Source organism: Protopterus annectens, chromosome 5.part0, assembly GCF_019279795.1.
Source record: "Protopterus annectens isolate FY-2018-M chromosome 5.part0, PAN1.0, whole genome shotgun sequence".
Lineage (NCBI taxonomy): Eukaryota > Metazoa > Chordata > Ceratodontiformes > Protopteridae > Protopterus > Protopterus annectens.
Genome location: NC_056735.1, coordinates 1,454,088,419 through 1,454,110,590, shown reverse-complemented (window position 1 = coordinate 1,454,110,590; position 22,172 = coordinate 1,454,088,419). Strand labels below are relative to the sequence as shown.

General features: G+C 38.4%; 1 protein-coding gene across 1 annotated transcript in view; it reads left to right on the top strand.

Moving 5' to 3' along the window:
- Positions 1-22,172, top strand: part of COL4A2 (collagen type IV alpha 2 chain) — a 1,470,466-nt gene that overhangs the window by 1,213,981 nt on the left and 234,313 nt on the right. Inside the window, exons 35-36 of the mRNA XM_044071270.1 lie at positions 5,616-5,690; positions 21,296-21,403. Of these exons, the coding sequence (XP_043927205.1) occupies positions 5,616-5,690; positions 21,296-21,403 (183 nt within the window). The remainder of the gene's footprint in view (positions 1-5,615; positions 5,691-21,295; positions 21,404-22,172) is intronic.

The window sequence follows — 22,172 nt, the reverse complement described above, 5'->3', positions numbered from 1 at the left end:
CCTCACCTCAGGTTTCGTGCCCACTGAGTGGCGCAGAGCTACAGTTATCCCACTCCACAAGGGGGGATCCACCTTGGATCCCGGAAACTACCGTCCCATCAGTCTGACAAGCCTTATCTGCAAGGCCTTGGAGTGTATTATCATGGAACTTATAAACAAGGATATTGGCAACCTTCAAACACTGGACCCCATCCAGTTTGGGTTCGTGAAGGGCCGATCTTGTCTCCTGAACCTGATTGACTTCTTTGAATCAGTCTCCAGAGCCATGGACAAGGGTAAGGTGGTCCATACAGCCTATCTAGACCTTGCCAAGGCTTTTGACACCATCCCCCACTCTGGAATCATAGATAAACTTACTAAGCTGGGCATTAATCCCTACATCACCCAATGGGTTGCTAACTGGCTTACTGATAGAACCCACACTGTAAAAGTAGCCAACTCCAAATCCAGCTCCAGACAAGTGACAAGGGGAGTACCTCAGAGTTCAGTCCTGGGACCGCTCTTGTTTGGCATCTACTTCTCTGAAGTACAGGCCAACACTAAGGGACTCTGGCTAACAAAGTTTGCAGATGACTGCAAACTGGGAGCCATTATTGAATCCCCAAATGATGTGGATACTCTACAAAAGGGCCTTACAGAAACAGATGCTTGGTGCCAAAGCCATGGGCTCAAGCTCAATGCCAGGAAATGTATAGTTATCCCCTCTGGGAAAAAACATGTATCCATGAATTACCATATAGGTGGCAGTACACTAAACACCGAAAGTGTGATAAGAGACTTAGGGACACAGGTGGACAGTGGTCTCACCTTCGATAACCACATCGCCACAACAGTCAGGAAATCCTTCTATGTGGCACACCTCATCACTAAGGGCTTTTCATCCAGAAAAATGGAAGTCATTATCCCACTGTACTCATCCCTCATTAGACCCATTATAGAATACAACGCCCCATTTGGTATGTACCTCTCAAGACATCTGCAACAACTGGAAAGGCCACAGAAATACCTCACTAAAAGAATCACTGCCCTAAAGCAGATGCCCTACGCTGACCGCCTTAAAAAACTCCAGCTATACTCTGTCGCATATCGTCTACTCAGATGCGATCTCTGCTTAACATACAAGGCCATGTCAAACCCAGAGCTGTTGGACATGCTACACTTAAAGAAATCCCAATCCCTCAGAGCCACACGCTCCAGGGATCTAAACCTTGTCATCACAATAAACAAAACATGCTGGAGGGATAGGTTCCTGACCCAGAGACTCCCCAGACTCTGGAATAGATTGCCCATACATGTCAAGCAGAGTGCCTCTTTGGCCCTCTTCAAAAGAAACCTTGACGATTGGATGGGAGAAAGGAAATTCACCCCGGGGATCACGTCAGTCGCCCTGCTAGACAGGGGTCCAGGGAAGTAAATAGTGTGGGAAGAAATAGCCAGGGAATTGTTATGGCTAGGCTTGTATAGGCCCTAGGGCTGATAGCCTAGTACCAACCTATGAACCTATGAACCTATGGAGACAGCATTAATGAAAATGACACAGGGGTCCATGTCTTAAATATAGAAGGTAATACAAAGAAGCCAGAAATCAGAGGGATATACCAAAGCAACAGTTTAAATGTTGACACACACAGGAGCCCCAGTAAGGTAATATTACAACATACTGAAGTCAAAGCCAGATCTGAATACTGACACCATGATATGTGCATACAGATCTACCAAGCCTAGTTCAAATATTGTTTCACTGCAAAAGTGAAAGGAAGGCAAGATGACAAAACCATCAACCATTTACAGTGTGGCACAAGATGAAACAAACTTAAGTTTGTTAAATTACAACACAAAAGCATTGGAGCTTGTACAGGAAATAAATAGCATGGAGGAACGTTAACAGAATGGACATAGCTTAAGTAAACAAATGATTGTCTGATAGGACTGGACAGGTCAAAATGTATATGATCTACAAGACAACTCTGTAAAACATTATATGAGGATCCAATTTCACTTAAGACAGAATGCTGATGATATGCTAGAGAAATGCCTAAAACTGTGCGCAGAAAAGGCATTGGCCCCACACCATGGATTTCTTCCCTTCTGGCACCCCCTGAGCCTAAGTGGCCATTAGAAGACAGGAGCATATAGTAAAGCTACACAAAGGGAAAGACACCCGTTGTAAATGGTGGATCAGAAGTGTTCTGTATGCTGGAGATCAGGTCAAGTTATCACCTTCAGTAGCAGAGGCATCAATACTGTCTGTACTCACGGAGGCTTGATGAGACTGATATTCACGGTTAGTGTTGCTATAAGAATGTATTAAGGAACTCACGGAGGCTTGATGAGGCTGATATTCATGGTTAGTGTTGCTATAAGAATGTATTAAGGAACTCACGGAGGCTTGATGAGACTGATATTCACGGTTAGTGTTGCTATAAGAATGTATTAAGGAACTCACGGAGGCTTGATGAGACTGATATTCACGGTTAGTGTTGCTATAAAAATGTATTAAGGAACAATATAGCCATTTACAGGGAATCAAAAATTCCAAGAACTTTGCTGATGACATTATAGTCAGTAGCACTGATACAAGAGAACATAATGAGGGTCAGTAAAATGTGCTACACAGACTAACAGAGAGTGGTATTACTCCAGATAAAAAGTGTGGATCTGATTAGCTTAACCCTGACTTATGGATTTGTATTTCCCAGAATAGCATGTCATTTGACCAAGTCCTTTGGGTATAAAAAAAACCTACCCCAGGATTAAAACGGTGGTAAGGCTTGAAGGAAATACTATTAAGCCCTTAAACAAATATTATGTTGTTTAATGCAGAAACCATTGCATTCTGTGTAGTTTGTATTTAGAGTACATGCTAAAATAGGCTGAAAGTTCATGCCATTGATGTAAATGTAGAAAACTCTAATATGAAACCACACATCTGACTGTAGGTTGCTAATATATGGAGAAAATGAGAAGTGCATGTTGCTTTCAGTGTTGACAGGCACTTGTATTCTTACATGAAACCAACCTAGCTATGAAAGTAGTTGTATGAGGAAATCACTACGTCCACACGTCTTTATCTTCTTTCCAGTCTATCCAGGATATATTATTTGTATATACCATTCTTTTCCAGTATCCACCCTATCCAAAGCTCACTCAGTGGTGTATTTCTTGTGTGTCAATCTATTAGTTACTTTGGAAAGCTACTCCTTCCTTGGGAAGAGCTATGGCCATGTAGGCTACAAGTAAAGGAACTCTTTCAGATCTTACAAGCATGGCCATAAAGAAAAGCAGAACTGTTAAGGACAACAGCAACATGCAAAAGGAACCAATCAACATAGTCCTTGTTGTAGCTGTCAAAATCATTAGAAAAAAAATGCTACCTTCAGTTGCATGATAGCATCCCATATAGACTTGATCCACAGAATATTAAAAGCCATGACTGGACATCTGTGCACTTGTGATATGTCTGTGTTACAATACTACCTAAGATGCACATCACCTTTAGTCAACTATACCCTTTCTTAACCTTTTTTTCTGCATATCTTGATAAGTTGACTTGTTTTCTATACATCTGAATCACTTCAACACTCGCACATCAAACATTATAGACAGCTACAGCAAAACACCAAACACAACAGGCATTGCAGACTATAAACCAGAAGCATGGGAGAACCATCTAAAGAGATAGGGTGAGCAGTAAAGCTGGACATCTATAGTTACAATAAATACCCACCTGTACTGTAGTCATGCTTTGACTTTCATCTCATCAGAATAATACCTTTTGGGTAGACTAGTGATACATATTCTTGTAAATAAATAAACAAGAAAGAAGAACTGCATCCTTATAGAGTGTCATCACAATGAGGAGGAAAACAAACTTGACTTCTAAAAATAACTGCAAACAAAATCTGTAAGGATCACTGCCATCCATAAACAAGATTCTAGGAATCCAGACCACATCTGTTGGGACTGTCAAGCCCAGCAGCTGGGGAAGCGGTAGGGAAAATGGCAATTAGAGTCCTTCCCTTTACCTTCAGGCACAACACCAACTTAAAAGAGTCATTGCCATAAAAAGGAAATTCTTTTTTCATCATCTAGGACTAGAACTTTCTAATCCCATGTAAAAATAACTGCAACCTCTTTTGTCATACCTGAAGTTTGCAGATAAGTCAATTATGTGATTCCTTTTATCATACCAAATTCCTCTTTAAAATACTGTTTCATCTTTCAAAAATATCTTCTGTAAAGCTTCATTTCTGTAGACGTGATTACTTCCCAATCTAAATGATTTTATTTAACAAATTTCTCCACACTGAGATGGGGATGTTGCTTTTCATTGTTATCAATGGTAATGGATCATTTTGCTCTGTATAAGAAAGTTTCACATAACTAGTATATTATATGCTGTTGTACAGACATTCTCAGTATAAGAAAATCAGGATACAGAACTCTGTTAGTTGTTTCTTTAAAGCTCTTTTGAGTTATCCGGGTTGCATTACTTCTGTTGTGTACTCCAAAATGTACAGTCTTGTCTTCTATTTGTTATGTTTAACACATGTACCCAGCACTGATTTGACTTTCTCCAGACTTAAGCCTCAGCATAGTATGCAACAGAAATATTTAATTTGGACAATTTTTTATTCATTCTTTAGCAAAAAAAATGATTTGTACAATCAGTTCAACTATTCCTTTCAGTTCTTTTAAAACTTTGTAAAGATTTATTTTTTTAATAATACAACATTTTTCTATGTTCCTAATTCCAATCCTGTCACAAGCATGACATGTTTTGTTTATATTTACATTGTGAAGTTGGGTTGTTAGCACATAGACCTGTAATAAGCTTCTACTTTGTTAAGAGTCCATAGTTGTGCAATCACACCCTGTATAGTACCATTATTGCACATGGTCCTACAGTCTTAACTGTAACAAATATACAGGCATAGCTTCTTTTCGTTTTGAATCAGTGTACTGTGAACTTCTCTACATCTGATATTACAAGATAGATCTAGACAGTGAACAAAAATAGTATGTGGCAAGTCGTTAAAACCCTGACCCTGAGACAACATTAACCCTGTTACACATTTACAGATTTCAGTAAAACAGGAATCACCAAAAACATACTCACCTATTACTGTTTTGGCATAACCTAAATGTCATTATCTCAAATGCTGTTAAATGTATGTGCATGCATGCACACACACACACACACACACACACACACACACCCATACACATACACTGTTATAATTATTATTATTGTTAATCGTACACTACATAGCTTAATTTGTGCAAGAGTCCCATTGTAACTGACCAAACACCTTTGTGAACCTTGGCCTTTATCTGCTATAATTTTTGCATACCACATGTACGGTGGTATTTATGCTGGTCCTGCACAGTTTGTTTATATAACTTTTGAATGCACAGTACTAAATACAATGATCCTTCCTTGTTGCAATAAAACTAAGTAGTTTCATCAGTTAATTCATTTTTTTTTGTGCTGATAAACTGATACAAATTTTTCTTACTGTTGAATGATAGCATTGATATTACTGTCATTAAATGCATTTCTCAGTTTTAGCCACGACTAACCTGGAACTAACTATTAAAATCATACTAAACAGGTGATGTTGGTGACACAGTGAACTTGCCAGGACTACCAGGATTCAGAGGTGTTCCAGGTGACTATGGCCCTCAAGGTATGTAAAGAGAAATTTATAAATACTAGGGCACTTTATTCTGTGAAACATATTCACAACTAATGTATCTACTTTTCTTTAATTTTCATTTTTGCTACTTCCCTTATCTTGAAATGGTTTCATGCCATGAGCTGCGTAATTTTTACCGCATTTTGCCTTGAATGAACAGGAAAGCAAAGTGTGTTTATAGTAAATGTTGTATCTTTCGGCTTTTCCCGGTTAAGGGTCGCCCCAGCGGAACTCCGGTCCGCTAATGATTGGCAGATTTTTACGTACCGAGTTGCCAGCCCTGACGTACAACCTTCAACGAAGGTACACCCCACTCACGCATGTCTCTACACAGAAGACGCTTTAGCTGAGAATTGAACAGGACAACGTCTTACTGTGAGGCAACAACTCTACCGCAGCACCATCACCGCAGTCCGTGTTTATAGTAAGTGATTTGATAAAATATGTTCTGTTATTTATTTTCTTGTATCTTACTGCCCTGTTTTTTTTTTTATTGCATATTTTGTAGACATTTATCTCTTGCCATTCATGTAGAGGTTTTCCATTCCGCACTAGTAACAATTTTATGGCTGCAAGCTGTTTTTTTTTTTTTCAAATTGATTGGTGAAGTGTGAGGATCTTCTGGATTAGTAAATAATATTAGTAAAGCATTATGTTTGGCCTATATGGGCAGAAAGCATAGTAAACCTGTATTATTTAATAAATCTCAGCTGAATAGTTTACGAATAATTGTCAGCATATAAAATAAATGTTTTTTTTAATGATGCATTATGAGAAATTCCCCATTAAGTACACTTGTTATGATGGGATAGAGCCATAGAAAGTTTAAACTGCACTATATTTTGATATAGTTTTAAAGTTTCTGCCAGCATTTATGGGCAGTTACTGAAGCAGTAGATAGTTTTAAAGTTTCTGCCAGCATTTATGGGCAGTTACTGAAGCAGTAGATAGTATAAATCCTTCCCACTAATGTTCTTTCTGAATGTTTCAAAAACAGAATTTTGTTTTGTGTTTTCATCGAAATGAAGATACAGAACTCTTTAGCCTCATATGAAAGCTCTCAGCTAGATGAATAAAATGCTGCTGACAGTATGTGTGTAACTTGAGTGGTTACTGAGATATTGTTAAGTTGTTTACAAAATATTACAAATATAATAGTTACTGTGTTTACTGTGCTTATAAAATGCAGTTTAAGATTTAGAACTTAAAGAACACTACCACTATAAAAATAGTTTGTGCTGAAAGGTTTGCCATTTATACTTCTTTCATAACCCCTATGGCTCCAGAGATATGAACATTTGTTTGTAATGTGAGGACATAATTTGATTCTGTCAAAAAGCTTAGGCTCCGCCCATTGGAAGTTACAGTGCAAACTTTCTGAGCTGCACTGCAGTGAATGAGTTAAGAACACTGCTTAAAAACTGTTGCATTCTAATAGGCCAGCCAGAGCAGTGTACTTTGCATTGATATCCAATGCATAATTAGTTTATGTGACTAAGCTTACTCACTGTGCTAAAATTGAACTGAAATATTCCTTATCTTTGATCTTAGTCTGATCTCCTGTCCATATACTAACCTCATCTGAAGTACTATTTCTCTTGCTGTGTTTTAACAGGAGTCAACACATACTTGTATTTATGATATATGCCTTTTCATAATAGTAGCCAGTGATTCATTTAGTGGTGTTTAGTAATGCTTTCTTTACTTTTTGTTTTGACTCCATCTGCCAGGCTCAGGAACTAAAGTAACAATAAACTTGTACCTACAGAAATCCATGGCATAGATAGGTAAAGCCTCAACTCTAACCCAAACAGTCTGAGATTGGCTAGTAATTTAAGTGCTGGAGGATAACCCCAAAATGACCACTAGGTGGAACAAGTGCATAAATAAAAGTAGTAGCAATAACCACACAACAAAGACCAAACAAGTTTTAGTTCAAATTAATTATTTTTTTGAATGCATCTAATAAATACTCCATGATGACAAGAATACACATGGACAACCAGGGAGCATTTGATCAAGTGCATTATCTGGTACACAAAGCAAATGTCAGTTTAAAGTGAGCTGTTAGAAAATAAAACAGAGCGAGATCTGGAAACTAGACTGTAGACACAGCTATTTATATGAAAGTGACTGTGTCAAAGCAGCATCACAACTGGAGAATGGAAAGTCTATCAAAGTAAAGAGGCTGATTCTTCAGTAACAGGCAGTTTTACAAATCAAATTATTTGGCAGAAACCAGCCATGTCATCTTTGTGTTTTTGACAAAAAACAGAAGTATTGCGAAATGATACTGTTATGGAAACTATTATTCAGACCTGGCATATTTCATGTTATGTTGTAAGAACATTAAGAAAGGCCACATGCCCTTTTCAAATAAATGGGCAGATTCAATATACAGTATGCATGTTTTTTTAATTTACATTTTGCAAAATGGGTTAGTGTGAAGTGGAAAAATATGTATGTTCCCTTTTCTTGGGATTGTGAGGATCAAGGGTTGTTCCTTCACGGGGTAGTAATCTCTATGAGCTGCTAACAGACTTGCGATTGTTTACACGGGCTGTGGCTCTAAAACTACACTTTTTTGATAGAGACAATAGAGCATATACTGATTTATCTATATTTGATATATGTAAATGTAAGAGTATATTTTCTCCTGCTCTACCTGCACATATTGATTGTTTCATGAAGTTATGTGAACGAGAAATTTATCATTATTTTTTTAAATGGAAAGAGAAAATGCAGATACTTTAATATGAGCATGGATGAACAGCATTCTTTAACAAAGTTATGTCATGATACTTCCCTTGCCATTAGGCCAGCAGACAAGGGGGGGGGGGTATAGTCATACTAGATGTAGAAGAATATGACACCTTCATGGATAGGATGCTTAGTAATAATGACACTTATCTTAAAATTAACAAAGATCAATTAAATAACATATTTAAAGAGGTGAATGACATATTGTATGACATGCTGATGTGTCGACAGATTACACATCAAACTTATGAATATTTCTGTAATGAACATCCTAAAATTCCTATTATTAAGGGTTTGCCTAAAATGCATAAAGGCCTACATCCACCTCCACTGAGACCTATTGTCTCAGGTGATAAATGGTTAACAGAAAATATTTCTATTTTTATTGAGAAAATTCTTAGACCTTGTATGGATAAAATACCTAGCATACTTAAGGACACATATCAGCTTTTGGACTTTTTTGAAAATCTAGAAATAGATTTACATGAAGGAGTTCATCTCCTGATTACCTTAGATTTACAAAATTTGTTTACTGCTATTCCCAATGATCTGGGTATTCAAGCTATAAGGGAATTATTGCAAAACTTTTCACATATAAGCTGGAATCAAGCAATCTTAATTTGTCAACTTTTAGATTTAGTACTATCCCACAATGTATTCTCCTTTAAAGGCTCTTTGTACTTACAGCGCTGGGGTGTAGCCATGGGCACACCCTGCGCTAATACCTATACCAATCTTGTTGTCTATCATTGGGAGAAGGAATTTTTATTTACACATGCTCTTTTTTCTAAAATCTTAGTATATAAGAGATTTGTGGATGATATTCTCATTGTTTCGGATGGGACTATAGAGGAGTTTAAAACTCTTCTAACATATTTAGAGGATACCACCGGTTTCCTAAGATTCACCATGGAAACATCCCACAATGAGATTAATTTCCTGGATGTGAAACTCAAAATAAAGGGAACAAAGATGGTCTCCACTCTCTACCGAAAGGAATGCTGGAAAAATGCTATTCTTAGCTATGACAGCATGCATCCTAGACATGTGTTTAGGGGGATAGTGAAGAGCCAGTTTATTCGGCTACTTAAGTTATGCAAGGAAAGATCTGATCTGTTATTTGAAGTTGAATGTTTGGAGAAAATTTTTATGGACAGAGGATATAATATGGCAATGGTTAAATCTGTTGAAATTGAGGTACTGGGCAAGGAGTTAAATCTAACAACATCCAATATCAATATGAATTATAATAGTAATGTAAGATATACTCAGCAATTTTATAGTAATTATATACCCTTTATTACAACTTACACTAATGATAGTATGAATATAAGGAAGATCATTGGCAATAATTGGAATGTCCTAACTATAGATGAGAAAACAGCTGGAATAGTAGGTTCTTATCCTATTTTTACTTATAGAAATAATAAAAATCTCAAAAGATTATTATGTATAGATCCACGGACTGACAACAAACTACACTCAGACATGTCCCTAAAGCTAGGTACTTACCCTTGTAAACAATGTAATATGTGTAGATATATTACAAAAGAACAAATATTTACTCATCCTTCTATGAACTATTGTTTTAAACCAAGGTTCCAAGCTTCATGCAATAGCTCGAACCTGATATACTTGGCTACATGTCAGATGTGTTCTGTTTATTATGTAGGTCTTACTAAAAGGCAACTCAAAAAAAGAATTTATAATCATACTTATGATATAAAGCGTACGAATGAATTAAATGCGTTAGCTAAGCATATTATTCAAAATAATAGTCATTCATTTTGTTTTAGAGTTTTGCAGATTATTCATAATAGTGAGAGGGGAGGGGATTATATTAATTATTTAGAACTGAAAGAGCTAGAATGGATCTTTAAATTAAGAGCCCATCAATCCCCAGGTTTAAACCAATACATATCTCTCAAGCCTATATTAAAGGATTGCAGATGAAATACTATGCCTCTTACACACACTTATGGTTGTATATTTATTTATATATATTTCCATTTTTTTGTTATTTATTAGTATTACATATTATGCTAATTTTGTGTCATTATTACTTTTTATGATTTTTTATGAATTTTACAATTATGCCATGGTCATATGTTGTGCATGGTTTTATTAGATATGTATTCTATATCTTATATCTATTCATATATTTTTTACATTAAGGTATTTTTATATAATATCTCATGCTTTATATTCTATATCATACATCTATTAAGCAAATCTACTAGCATGCTCTGTATACTCTGGTACCATTAGGTTATGGTTAAGTAATTTTTTCCATCTATAGATGTTAGACAATGTTCATGTTTTAAATGATACACATTTTTTAAAGAATTCTTCAATTTCAAGTTTCGCTTTGATAATATTCAAAACTGATTTTTTATAGATTTTTTTTTATAGTGAAAATGCAGTTCCATTGCTATAAACTAAATGATAGGAACGTCTTGTTTAAAAGATTTTTACTTTCTTTTAATTTTAATTGATTAATTGATTTGTTAATTGATGATTAAATGATGCCTATACTCTAGATTTTGTATATAAACTAGTTGAATTTTATTATGTGTTAGATCTGAAGAAGCGTATATTTTATACGCGAAAGCGCTCATCTTGTATCATCTTATATTTTGGTAATAAAAGGATTTTATACAAGTGGATTTTGTCAACTTCATATCTGTGGTAAGCCTGCTCGTTTCATTTGCTGCATTTTGCAAAATGGGTTAGTGTGAAGTGGAAAAATATGTATGTTCCCTTTTCTTGGGATTGTGAAGAATGACCATAATGTCAATGAGTGTATTTAGAACCAGGAGCAGCACTATAGGTGGGCTGCTTCATATGCATGAGCAGGGGATTTTTATTCTTCTTCATGTAATTCCGTTCCTTCCCTGGCAAAGCAATGATGTACACAAATGCGCAATGCCATTAGCACAGAGATTATGAATGTCCGCTCCTCCTATTTGACTCTTTTTGGATAACTGCTAGATAGTTCCAAGTACTCTTTCACTGTACACTTCAGCAATGGGAGTCATTCACAACCACACTAAGGTGAAACTTCACCAGGCCTTCAGTCAGTCATTACCCACCCCTCACCTGCTTCTATGCCTCTGCACCTTTAAACTAGAGTTTTCTAATTTGTTTTGAAGACTCCGTCTCCTTTTCTATTTCTCTCTCTAGTCTACCAAAACCATGCTGAGCATATCAATTATAGACACCCCCTTCACTAGTGATTATGCTATAAAAAGTGAATATGCAGAGCAGGCGTGCTGCTTTCTTTTTTTTTTTTTTGTTTCTTCAAGCTTTGATTCAGCATTTGCTTCTTGTTTACCTTAAAGATTTAAATATTTTAATGAAACTGCCCACAACATAAGGAAGAAGGCAGTCTGACCTACTCTAAAATTATTGTATAAAAAGAAACATTCAGACTTCAAATCCTTCATCATAGTCAGTCATGACTGCCACTGCAAAAGCTATATGATGATATAAAAGGTTTTGTAATATCACTTTTAGGATTCTCACAACTTTATCCTCAAACTATCTTTCCCTCTAATGATGGTACCCATCTTTTCTTGAACAATTTCCCTGGATGTATGTGAAGCAATCTTATGAGATCTACTGTACTAAGCTATGATTTTTCTATATTATTTTTTAATTTTTTAACCTGGTAAGATTAATAGTTTAAGTGCCTGTTTGCAGCGGTAACCCATGAACAGTCTCCAATTAAATAATGTGATAAGCATGATAACACACAGACTCACAATGAATAAAGGCCTGCAAGCAAGTGTGGTCCTTATTGAAAGTGCAAGACCTGAGGCCACTGTACATTAGTTTAAGTGGAACAGTCAGGGCCGGTGTTAGCATTTTGGGGGCCACCAGCAAATGTCAAGTTGGGGGCCCCCCTGACACTTCCAGTCTAAGTATCACCCTGTCACTGCCAGACTTTCTAGCCATCCTTTTAGCTCATGTTACAAACTTTTAGGAGTAGTACACACAGACTGGCCTGTAGCTACAATGCTGTTTCATTACAAGAAGCTTATGTACCACAGTATGTTGGCCTTTCTCACAAATGGACATTCACAGTTATTGTCATTTAGATGTAAGAAGGATACATTACAACTCTGTACACTGCTGGACTTAGGTGAAATAGTGCCCTAGGGCACTGCCTACTGTTTCAGCCACCCCCCCAAAACATATACATTCTCCAGTGCTCCCCTTTATTTCTCCCCATCTTGGGTTCCCCACAGCATGCAAGTTACTTTTTCTTTCATTTCTCATATTTTACTTTTCTCTTCAGCTTTTTCAAGAAGCCATGACTTTATATATGCTCTGAAGTGCTTTTAGGTGTTTTTTTTTCTTTTTGCACAACTTTTTCATCCAATGATGGCTTGAACAAAAATTATGATTAAAGAATGAAATGCAGCTTTGCTGTTCAGCTTTAATTTTCTTTGCATCCTTTCAACATACATTTCCTGACCAAGGCAGCACAGTGATAACCATTTAGGAAATAACTCAATTAAGCCACTCTCCCAGACGCCATAGGGATTATAGATGCTCTAGAATGCATTTTAAAGCATTTCCCAAACTTTTAATCCAACAGCAACCTAAACAAAATTCATGAGTAAGAAAAAAATTGCAGTCTTACTTTTTTGTTTCAATGAAGACATAAATTATGCCCAAGGCTTAATATTCAAAGCTCACAATAAACTAACAAGCCAGTTTGTTGTGAGAATACACAGATCCTGTCTTGGAATACTGCCTGCCTCCCTAATCCCCCCAAAAAAGACAGTCACTGCCTATACATCTCTCTGATATTAGATTGGGATAAAAGCAAAGGTTCAAATGGCCACAGTCATGTATTTCAAGTGATTTCTGCAATAGATATACAATGCATGCCTCCTCGCTCATCAACCCTAACCCCCAAAGGCAGCTTACATGATTGCTGCAATACATATACAATGCATGCCTCCTCACTCGTCAACCCTAACCCCCAAAGGCAGCCACCTGTATACATGCTTAATGTGTGATTGTGAGGAAAGTGGGTGCGGTTGATAGCACAGGCCATTATCAGTTTTATCCTAACAAGGTCACATCACAGCTCTGTTCAGGTTAAAGAGCATAATCAGAAAATTAAATAATTTTTATCTCCTCATTTTTGCCCAACCAAAAACAGCTTTTGCGGGGTCCCCACACAGTTAAGGAAGAATAAGAGACCCACTCTGTATCCATTTATACAGTCTGGGGAGTGGCGGGGGCCACCAGATTCCTAGACGATGTAAGTGTCTGAATGTTCTGTAATATATTTTATGCCTTACTTTTAACATATAATTCCTTGTTAGCTGCATTTTTTTACTGATACCAGCAGAAAACTGTGTGTGTCCCGGCATTATTGTATGTGTGCACTGATACAAATCAGTGATATTTTTTTATACACACACACACACTCATGCATAAGTCACAGCAATACTAGTTTTATGCTTATTTCAATAAATAACAATACATTGCGCAACACGGGTACTGCCACACCAGATCAGTGACTGCTGTTTAGCAGTTATCAAACAGCAGGAGTGAGTCACTTTATCTCATTGAGGAGTAAATGAATAACTGTCCCTGATTTCACAGATATTCCTTGATTTGGCCTCATAATTTTGCTCTGTCCTTCATAAAAAAATAAAAATAAAAAGTTTTATTTGCAGGCAAATCATTTAAGATTACAGACAGTCAGTACATCCAGACATCATAGTTTGATACTTCTTATTGTCCAAAAAATGCATGTTGATGCAAAATGTGCTATTCTAGTAACTTTTTAAGTGAATTAGAGCAATATTTAAAATGCAACCCTCGTTTTGAGCCTTTATTCTGCTATTATTTTTGGCACTGAGCAGAATTCATCAGCAAAGACATTGCGAGTTACAGTATCTGGTGTTCTAGCAGCATTTATTAAACCCCCTGAAAGAGAAACCATCCCTGAAGAGCAGAAGCATTAGCTCTTCTGAAACTCTATGGTGTGCACTGAAATCAGTCACTCAGGCTGCTAATCTCTTGTCTCTACTTCTAACTTTATTCATGTTTATTATCAGCTTTATCCTAACAAGGTCATATCACAGCCCGGTTCAGATTAAACAGTACAAGCAAAAATTAATTGCATTTTTTCTCCTCATTTTTAACCAACCAACAGCAGCTTTTGTGGGGCCCCCACACAGTCAGGGATGATTAACGGTCATCCTGCAGCCACACATATTGTAGGTACCCACAGCAAGCTATATTGTTAGCTTTAGTGGAGAGGATGTCTACCAGCAGGGTTTAAACTAAGCCAGGGGCATTATAGCAGTGGTAAAACATTTAATGGAATTGTGAAGCCTGTTACTTGACAAAATATTATTACTATAACTAAATATCTTTGACTTTTGAAGGAGATAAAAATAAGAGTTATTATTACCCCCCCCCCCCCATTTATTAAGCATACAAGATTGCTGTACTAGCTTTTGTTGGTTTAACAGACATGTTACAAAATATCAAGATAAGATAACTTGCTGTGGTTGGGAGCCCCCAGGACCAGGGGCCCCCAGAGACTGCAGGGTTCGCAGGTGCCTAAAGCCAGATATGGGAACAATGTATTCAACTCAGCACAGCTCCTCGTGGTGTCCTGCAGAGTTCTACAAGCAGCAGAGAGCAAAAGAGTGACTTTTTCCTGATTTAAGTATTTTTTTCTGGCTTTTTGATTATTTACTGCTTAGCAACTGCATTTTCGCCTGTTTATACAGCTCTGCATTCTATTTAAACTGTTTTTGTTTTGATTAACTGTTTTGCACTTTTAAAAAAGTTATTTGTTGTTTAATTTTACCTGTAGGCTAACACACTCAAGTGCGCTACCCTTTTAAAAGCATTTATAGCATTTACTGTCTGTTTTTCCTCTGTTTTCTGCAAAAAAAAAAAAAAAAAAATCTTGTTTTCCCGCCTTACTGAACTAGAATAGTCCAGTCTTCAGAGTTTGCTGATCTCTGGGCTTTGGCTTGGTTCCTGTACTATTCCATATCCTTATTTGGATAAAGGGAAGCTTCTTTGTTCACCAGTGGGAGTGGGGAGCACTGAGCAGCCTATTTGTCCCTAGAGCAGTGGTTCCAGCCAGAAACTTGTAGTCTATTGGCCATTTTGGGTCAATTCCTAGCTCTTTTCAACCCCCTGCTATAAAGCCCGCTTTAGCGCGGAGTTGCCCATAGAGCACCATCGGGCAGCGTCGGTTAAACAAGGTTAAACTATTTCTGGCTCCGTAAAGTCTGCTTTTCAATTTTTCCCTTAGAACTTCTCTACTTGCAATCTAAACAGTCTATTCTCTATCTCAAAAGCTCAGCACTTGCTCCTAAAGCATTTTTATATAGGTAAAGCTCAGCACTTGCTCCTAAAGCATTTTTATATAGGTAAAGTACTTGTATACTAAACAAAGTACTACATTAGCCTAGAATCCCCTTGAGTACCCATTTCCCTATAGGTCCCTTCTGACTCAGTTACACAGCAAACTTTTCACTTTTTCTAGCATGTCGAAGGGTCAGTTGCTAGCGTCCTCTCCTGTTCAGCTGGTGAATCTGGGCATCTTGAGGCAATGTTACAATTGCCTCATGTACACAGACAACCCACTCCTTCTCCCACAAAACACAAATACATGTGAGAGATGCAACTATATAGCCAAACTGGAGGCTGAGCTCTCTCAACTCAGGACTGGCAAGACCAGACAGGAGGAGAAGGAAACCACGCACACCACAAACCCAGTTTCACATAGAAGTATCACAACTGCAAAACAAACACATAAACACACAAAGGCATACTCGGAGGCACTGATCAAAAATCTACCAAAACTACAGAGGCCTCCAAAGCAGACACCCAAGCAACTGCCACCTCAAGACATAAGACATGCAACACATAGTTCTCAAAGTCAGTGTGCTAAACAGTCACAGCCCTTAAGGCCAAACACAATGCCAGACACACTTGTTATAGGTGACTCCATAGTCAGACACAATGACGTCCCACTCACCAGACTGAACAAGGAAAAGATCACAGTAAGCTGCCTGTCAGGCGCTAGAATCCGCCACATAACACAAGCACTCAGGTCACTCCACAGCAAGTACAAGTATGACTCAGTCATTGTCCATGCCGGTGTGAACGACCTGAGACGTACCTCCCTGGACTACATGAAAAGAGACATAGAGGAGCTCTCAGATTATGTAGCCCAGGACGGTATGACCCTGACCCTGAGCAGTATCCTACGCTCACCAAGAATGATGCCACAATACAGAGACAAAATGATCAGCTTTAATAATTGGCTTAATTACTGGTGTCATTCTAAGGGGATCCAATGTCTGTCTGCCTGGGATGACATGCTTGACAAGCCACGCTGCTTCGCAAGGGACGGCTTGCACTTGTCACGCCTGGGCTTGCGGATATTGGCAAAGGCTCTTGCCACCCCATAGTGCCTTTTTAGGCAAGGCTCAAATGATAAACCTACGCCCTAGAAAACAAAAATGGAGAAAAACTAAGGGTAATACTGCTCAATGCCAGAAGTCTAAACCTCAAGATGCATGCCCTCGAAGCCCTCCTCAGTATGGAGAACATCGATGTCTGTGCTGTGACTGAAACCTGGTTCAAGGCTCCTGAGAGCACCCCAGCACTATCAGGTTATACCTCATATCATGCGTTCCGGCCCCAAAATCCAGAGCGAACCACAAAAGGAGGGGGAGTATCCATATTCATAAAGGATACCCACACCTCCAGGTTAGTGGCAACGCACGAAGCATCGGAGACCATCCAGGTGCAATTAACCATAGGTAAAACTGCCCTACAGTTTGTAACATGCTACAGACCACCTTCTCAAACTCAGGAAACCCACACAGCCTTCCTGAAGACACTGGAGAGTATGAATGTCTCTCCAAACACCATCATATTGGGTGACTTCAACTACCCAAACATAGACTGGGAACATTACTCAAGCCCCAACACCCTAGCCCAAAGGTTCCTTGAGTTCATAAACTCAAATGCTATGGAACAACTAGTCACCATTCCCACAAGAGGAGAAAATATACTAGACCTGATCATCACAAACATGGGGACAAAATGCTCCACACTGGAAGTATATCCCTCATTGGTGGGATCAGACCATAAATTAATCTCACTGGAGATCCACATCCCGCCCCCACCCCCAGCAAAAAAGACCACAGTGAAGAACTTCTCAAAAGCAAACTTCACACTTCTTAAGACTGGAGTGGTATCCTTCAAGGCCACCGAGCCAGTGGAAACCACAACCCACGCTGCTGAAACCCTTACAAATGCCTTCTACGAGCACCTCCAGGAATGTATGGATCAAGCAATCCCTAATAAAATCAAGACCCTTTCCACCAAAGGCAGGCGCCCGGTCTGGTGGACTCCAGCCATAAACAAACTCTACAACAAGAGGAGAAAGCTACTACATGACAGAGCAAAATCCCTAAATGGGAAGGCATCTCTGATCAATATTAGCAAAAAACTACGATCACTCATAAAATCATCCAAGGACAACTTTGAGAGAAAAATCGCTAATGACACAAAAGACAATCATAAAGCCTTCTTTAGCTATGTTAGAAACCTGGGTGGAAACTCCCAGATATGCTCAGAATTAGTCCAAAATGATAAAAAATCACTGAACCCACAGACATTGCCAACATACTGGCAGACAGGTTCAGTGCAAATTTCTCCCCCCCCCCCAAAAGGAGAAATATCTATCCCACCAGAGTCTAGCCTCCCAAACATCTCAGATGCCCAGGTGAGAGCTGCTCTCTCTAAGCAAAAACACAGCATCAATGGGACGGACGGTGTCCCCGGCTGTGTGCTACACAAACTCAATGAGGAACTAAACCCACACATAAGGCTGCTGTTTAATCTTAGCCTTACTACAGGATACGTACCCAAAGAATGGCGTACGGCAACTGTGGTCCCACTCCACAAAGGCGGTGCTTCTACAGACCCTGGAAATTACCGCCCCATAAGCTTGACGAGCCTTGCCTGCAAAGCTATGCAGAGGATCATAATGGAACTCATAAATAAAGACATTGGGGACCTACAGACACTGGATCCTACCCAATTTGGCTTTGTCAAGGGCAGATCCTGCCTCTTGAACTTGGTTGACTTTTTCGAAACAGTCACTAAGGTCATTGATGAGGGTAAGGCAGTTCACACAGCCTACCTTGACCTAGCAAAAGCGTTCGACACAATACCCCGCTCGGGCATCATAGAAAAGCTCACCAGCTTAGATGTAAACCCATATGTCACAAGATGGGTTGCAAACTGGCTCAAGGACAGAACACACAGGGTTAGAGTTGCTGGTGCCATGTCAGACTCTAAGCCGGTCATGAGCGGTGTCCCACAGGGCTCAGTCCTGGGCCCCCTCTTGTTCGGCATTTATTTTTCTGAAGTGCAGGCAAACATAGGGGGATTGTGGCTGACAAAATTTGCAGATGACTGCAAACTGGGCACCATAATTGACACTCCATCAGACACAGACATCCTCCAGAAAGGTCTCATAGAAATGGATAACTGGTGCCAGAGCCATGGCCTTAAGCTAAATGCCAAAAAATGTATAGTCATACCCTTTGGGAAAAACAAGGTAACCCCTAATTACCACATAGGTGGTAATCCATTAAACACGGAAGAAGTTATCAGGGACCTGGGGACCCAAGTTGACAGTAACCTCTCTTTTGACACTCACATTGCCAAAGTGGTTAGGAAGACCTTCTACATTGCCCACCTGATCATGAAGGGATTCACATCCAGATCAGGAGAGGTCATTGTACCCCTGTACACTTCACTTATCAGACCAATGATTGAGTACAACGCCCCATTCGGAATGTACCTTACCCGACACCTGCAGCGGTTGGAAAGACCCCAAAAGTTCCTCACCAAAAGGATAAAGGGGCTCAAACATATGTCATACGATGCCCGACTGAAGAAACTCCAGCTCTATTCAGTCGCATACCGTCTGCTCAGAGGTGATCTGTGCCTGACATACAAGGCCATGTCCAACCCGGAATTAATGGACATGCTCCACCTCAAAAAATCCAAATTCACCAGAGCCACGAGAGCAAGAGACTTAAACCTCAACACGGATATAAACAGGACGTGCTGGAGGGACAGATTCATCACCCAGAGACTCCCTACACTATGGAACAGAATCCCAGTCCATGTGAGGCAGAGCCCCTCACTGACTCTGTTCAAGAGAAATCTTGACGAGTGGATGGGAGATCATAGGTTTACCCCGAGAATCATCTCTGTATCACTGCTGGACAGAGGCACAGCAAACTAATGGGTATAGTATTCTCATCCTAAGGGGTGGTGAAAGCCACACACACTCTGGCTAGGCTTATAAATGCCCTAGGGCAGATAGCCTAGTATGAACCTATGAACCTATGAACCTCAGACATAGTGTACACACTTCCATTTTATACATTTAGTTTCAGAATTCAGTGGACTGGAATTGAAGTTCTCACAACTGTGAAAGAAGTCCAGGCAAGGCTGTTATGAATGAAATTAGAGTAACTCCAAACCTATAAGAGCACTTCAATCAGTGGGTCTTACATCTCTCTTGCCTTCCCCAGAACGGTATAATTGGAAGCAATGTTTATAATTCTCTGTTATCCCTTAGTTATTCTTGCCACTGGAATCTAGTAGAAAGGAACTCAGGAAAATGGATTCAGACCTTCCCTTATAACTACTATGTTGACAGTGACAATTTGGCTCTCATATGGACAGCATCTAGACTTTAACAATCTGCTTGAAGAAGTTTTCATCAATAGAACCTAACCTGGCAGAAAAATATTCTGAACTGCTGTATGAAATGCCACTGAAAATGTGGAATTGCAATAGCTTCTTGTTTAACAGCTTTTTGGTATAGAATTTAAGCACAAACCAGTATTCAGATCCAGTTTAAGTCTGCCATTAAGGCTGCTGTTGTCTTTGTTTATTTTCTGTCACCTGACCATTACCCAATCCAGAAGGAAATCATTAGATCTTAAATGTCTTGGGAATTTTACATCTTCTTTGCAAGGTCACACACTGCTGAGTTGTTTTATTTCTTTTTCAGAAGTTAAAAGTATTTATATGTGATAAATCAGTTTATGTTTTAAACAACACAATTAATGTAGTTGTATAATGTAATTTAGCTTGCGAACTGATTATTTTTGTCTCTTTGCTCAATGTTTTATCATATGTTTTTACCTAATATCACTAGCTAACATTTTTAGCTGTGTACTACAAAATATATACAATGCAGCACTTTGCAACTTAAGAGCTGCAATATATTTTCTGCCCCATCTTACTAAAATTCTGTATTTGCATGTGGGATGATTAATAAAAGCTTTGTAAACTTTTTGTTAAGTATATACCAATGTAATTCTTCTGTATCCCTCACTGGCATCAGTAGAGAGCTAGCCTGGAAGTGCATCCATAAACTTTGATAGATAGCACTGTTCATCGATTAAAGTCATGCACACACCTGAATGCAATCCCTATATTGATGTCACACATGATAAAGTTCAATGGATTTTTTTGGTTGTGTCATTTACAGAAAATTAATAGTTTTCTACCATAAAACAGGCACAAATGGGAGGAAAATGCAGCACAGTATCAAAGACACCACATGGTGTGGCACTTAATATAAGATAAAAACTAAGACAATACTTTTTTTCTGCTATATAGTTTCTTTGCATTTTATTCTATCCCATTTGGTTGTCTTAAGCATGTTTGAAAATGACCCCATTATAATTAAGTTTGTGCTTCAAATGTATTACTTAACTTTGGTGTTTTTGTTACAGGTGAAGAGGGTTGGAAAGGAGAAAGTGGACCAGAAGGACAGCCAGGTTTTCCGGGTATTGATGGGATGAAAGGAAAGCCAGGTGAACAAGGAGTCAGAGGAGTAACAGGTAAAATTAAAGTATCTGCATTTAATGTTCTCATGCTGCCCATCTATTTACACCACAAAACAAGGATTCAGAACTGGCAAACTGCAGTGCATAACTGCAAATCTCTTTCATGTCAGCATTCTGTTTCTTTTTGTACAGCAGATGCATCTGTATGGAAAGTTATATACTGTCTTGTCTTCTCTGTCTCTGTACAGCCATGTGTGTGTGAAAAAATAAGAATTTTGTTTGAGATTTTTAGAAACATCGTATTTACTTCAAATATTGGGTGCTGCTGTTATTTCAAATCACCTAACTAATAAGACAGTCATTTTTTTAACTGATCCTTGGTGCAGTTTTCTTAGATTTTTAACCGATTGTGATAATCACATATGCTATATTATTACATATATAAAACATAAGATGACTAGCAGTTTTGGGGTTTCAGGTATAAACCCTTCTCAAAACTGTTTACAAAGAAAATAAAAAAATCAGCCACAGTTGTACTTACCTGAAAAATATAAAAAGTGGTAAAATATTAAAGGGACACACACAAGCAGCTCCCACATTGCATAAAAGAGTTGAAATATAGCCAACCTGTTTACAACCTTCAGACTTTAGATCTATATACTTTATTTTGCATAGACCAATTAAGGGCAGCCTACAAAGCTGAACATACATACACTCTATATTTAAAACTCATTACAGCCTAGTGACTCCTTTGGGTGTTTCTACAGTTACATCTTACTGACGTATCTAGGTGTCTAATATAGCATCTTCATATTTGCTTTAA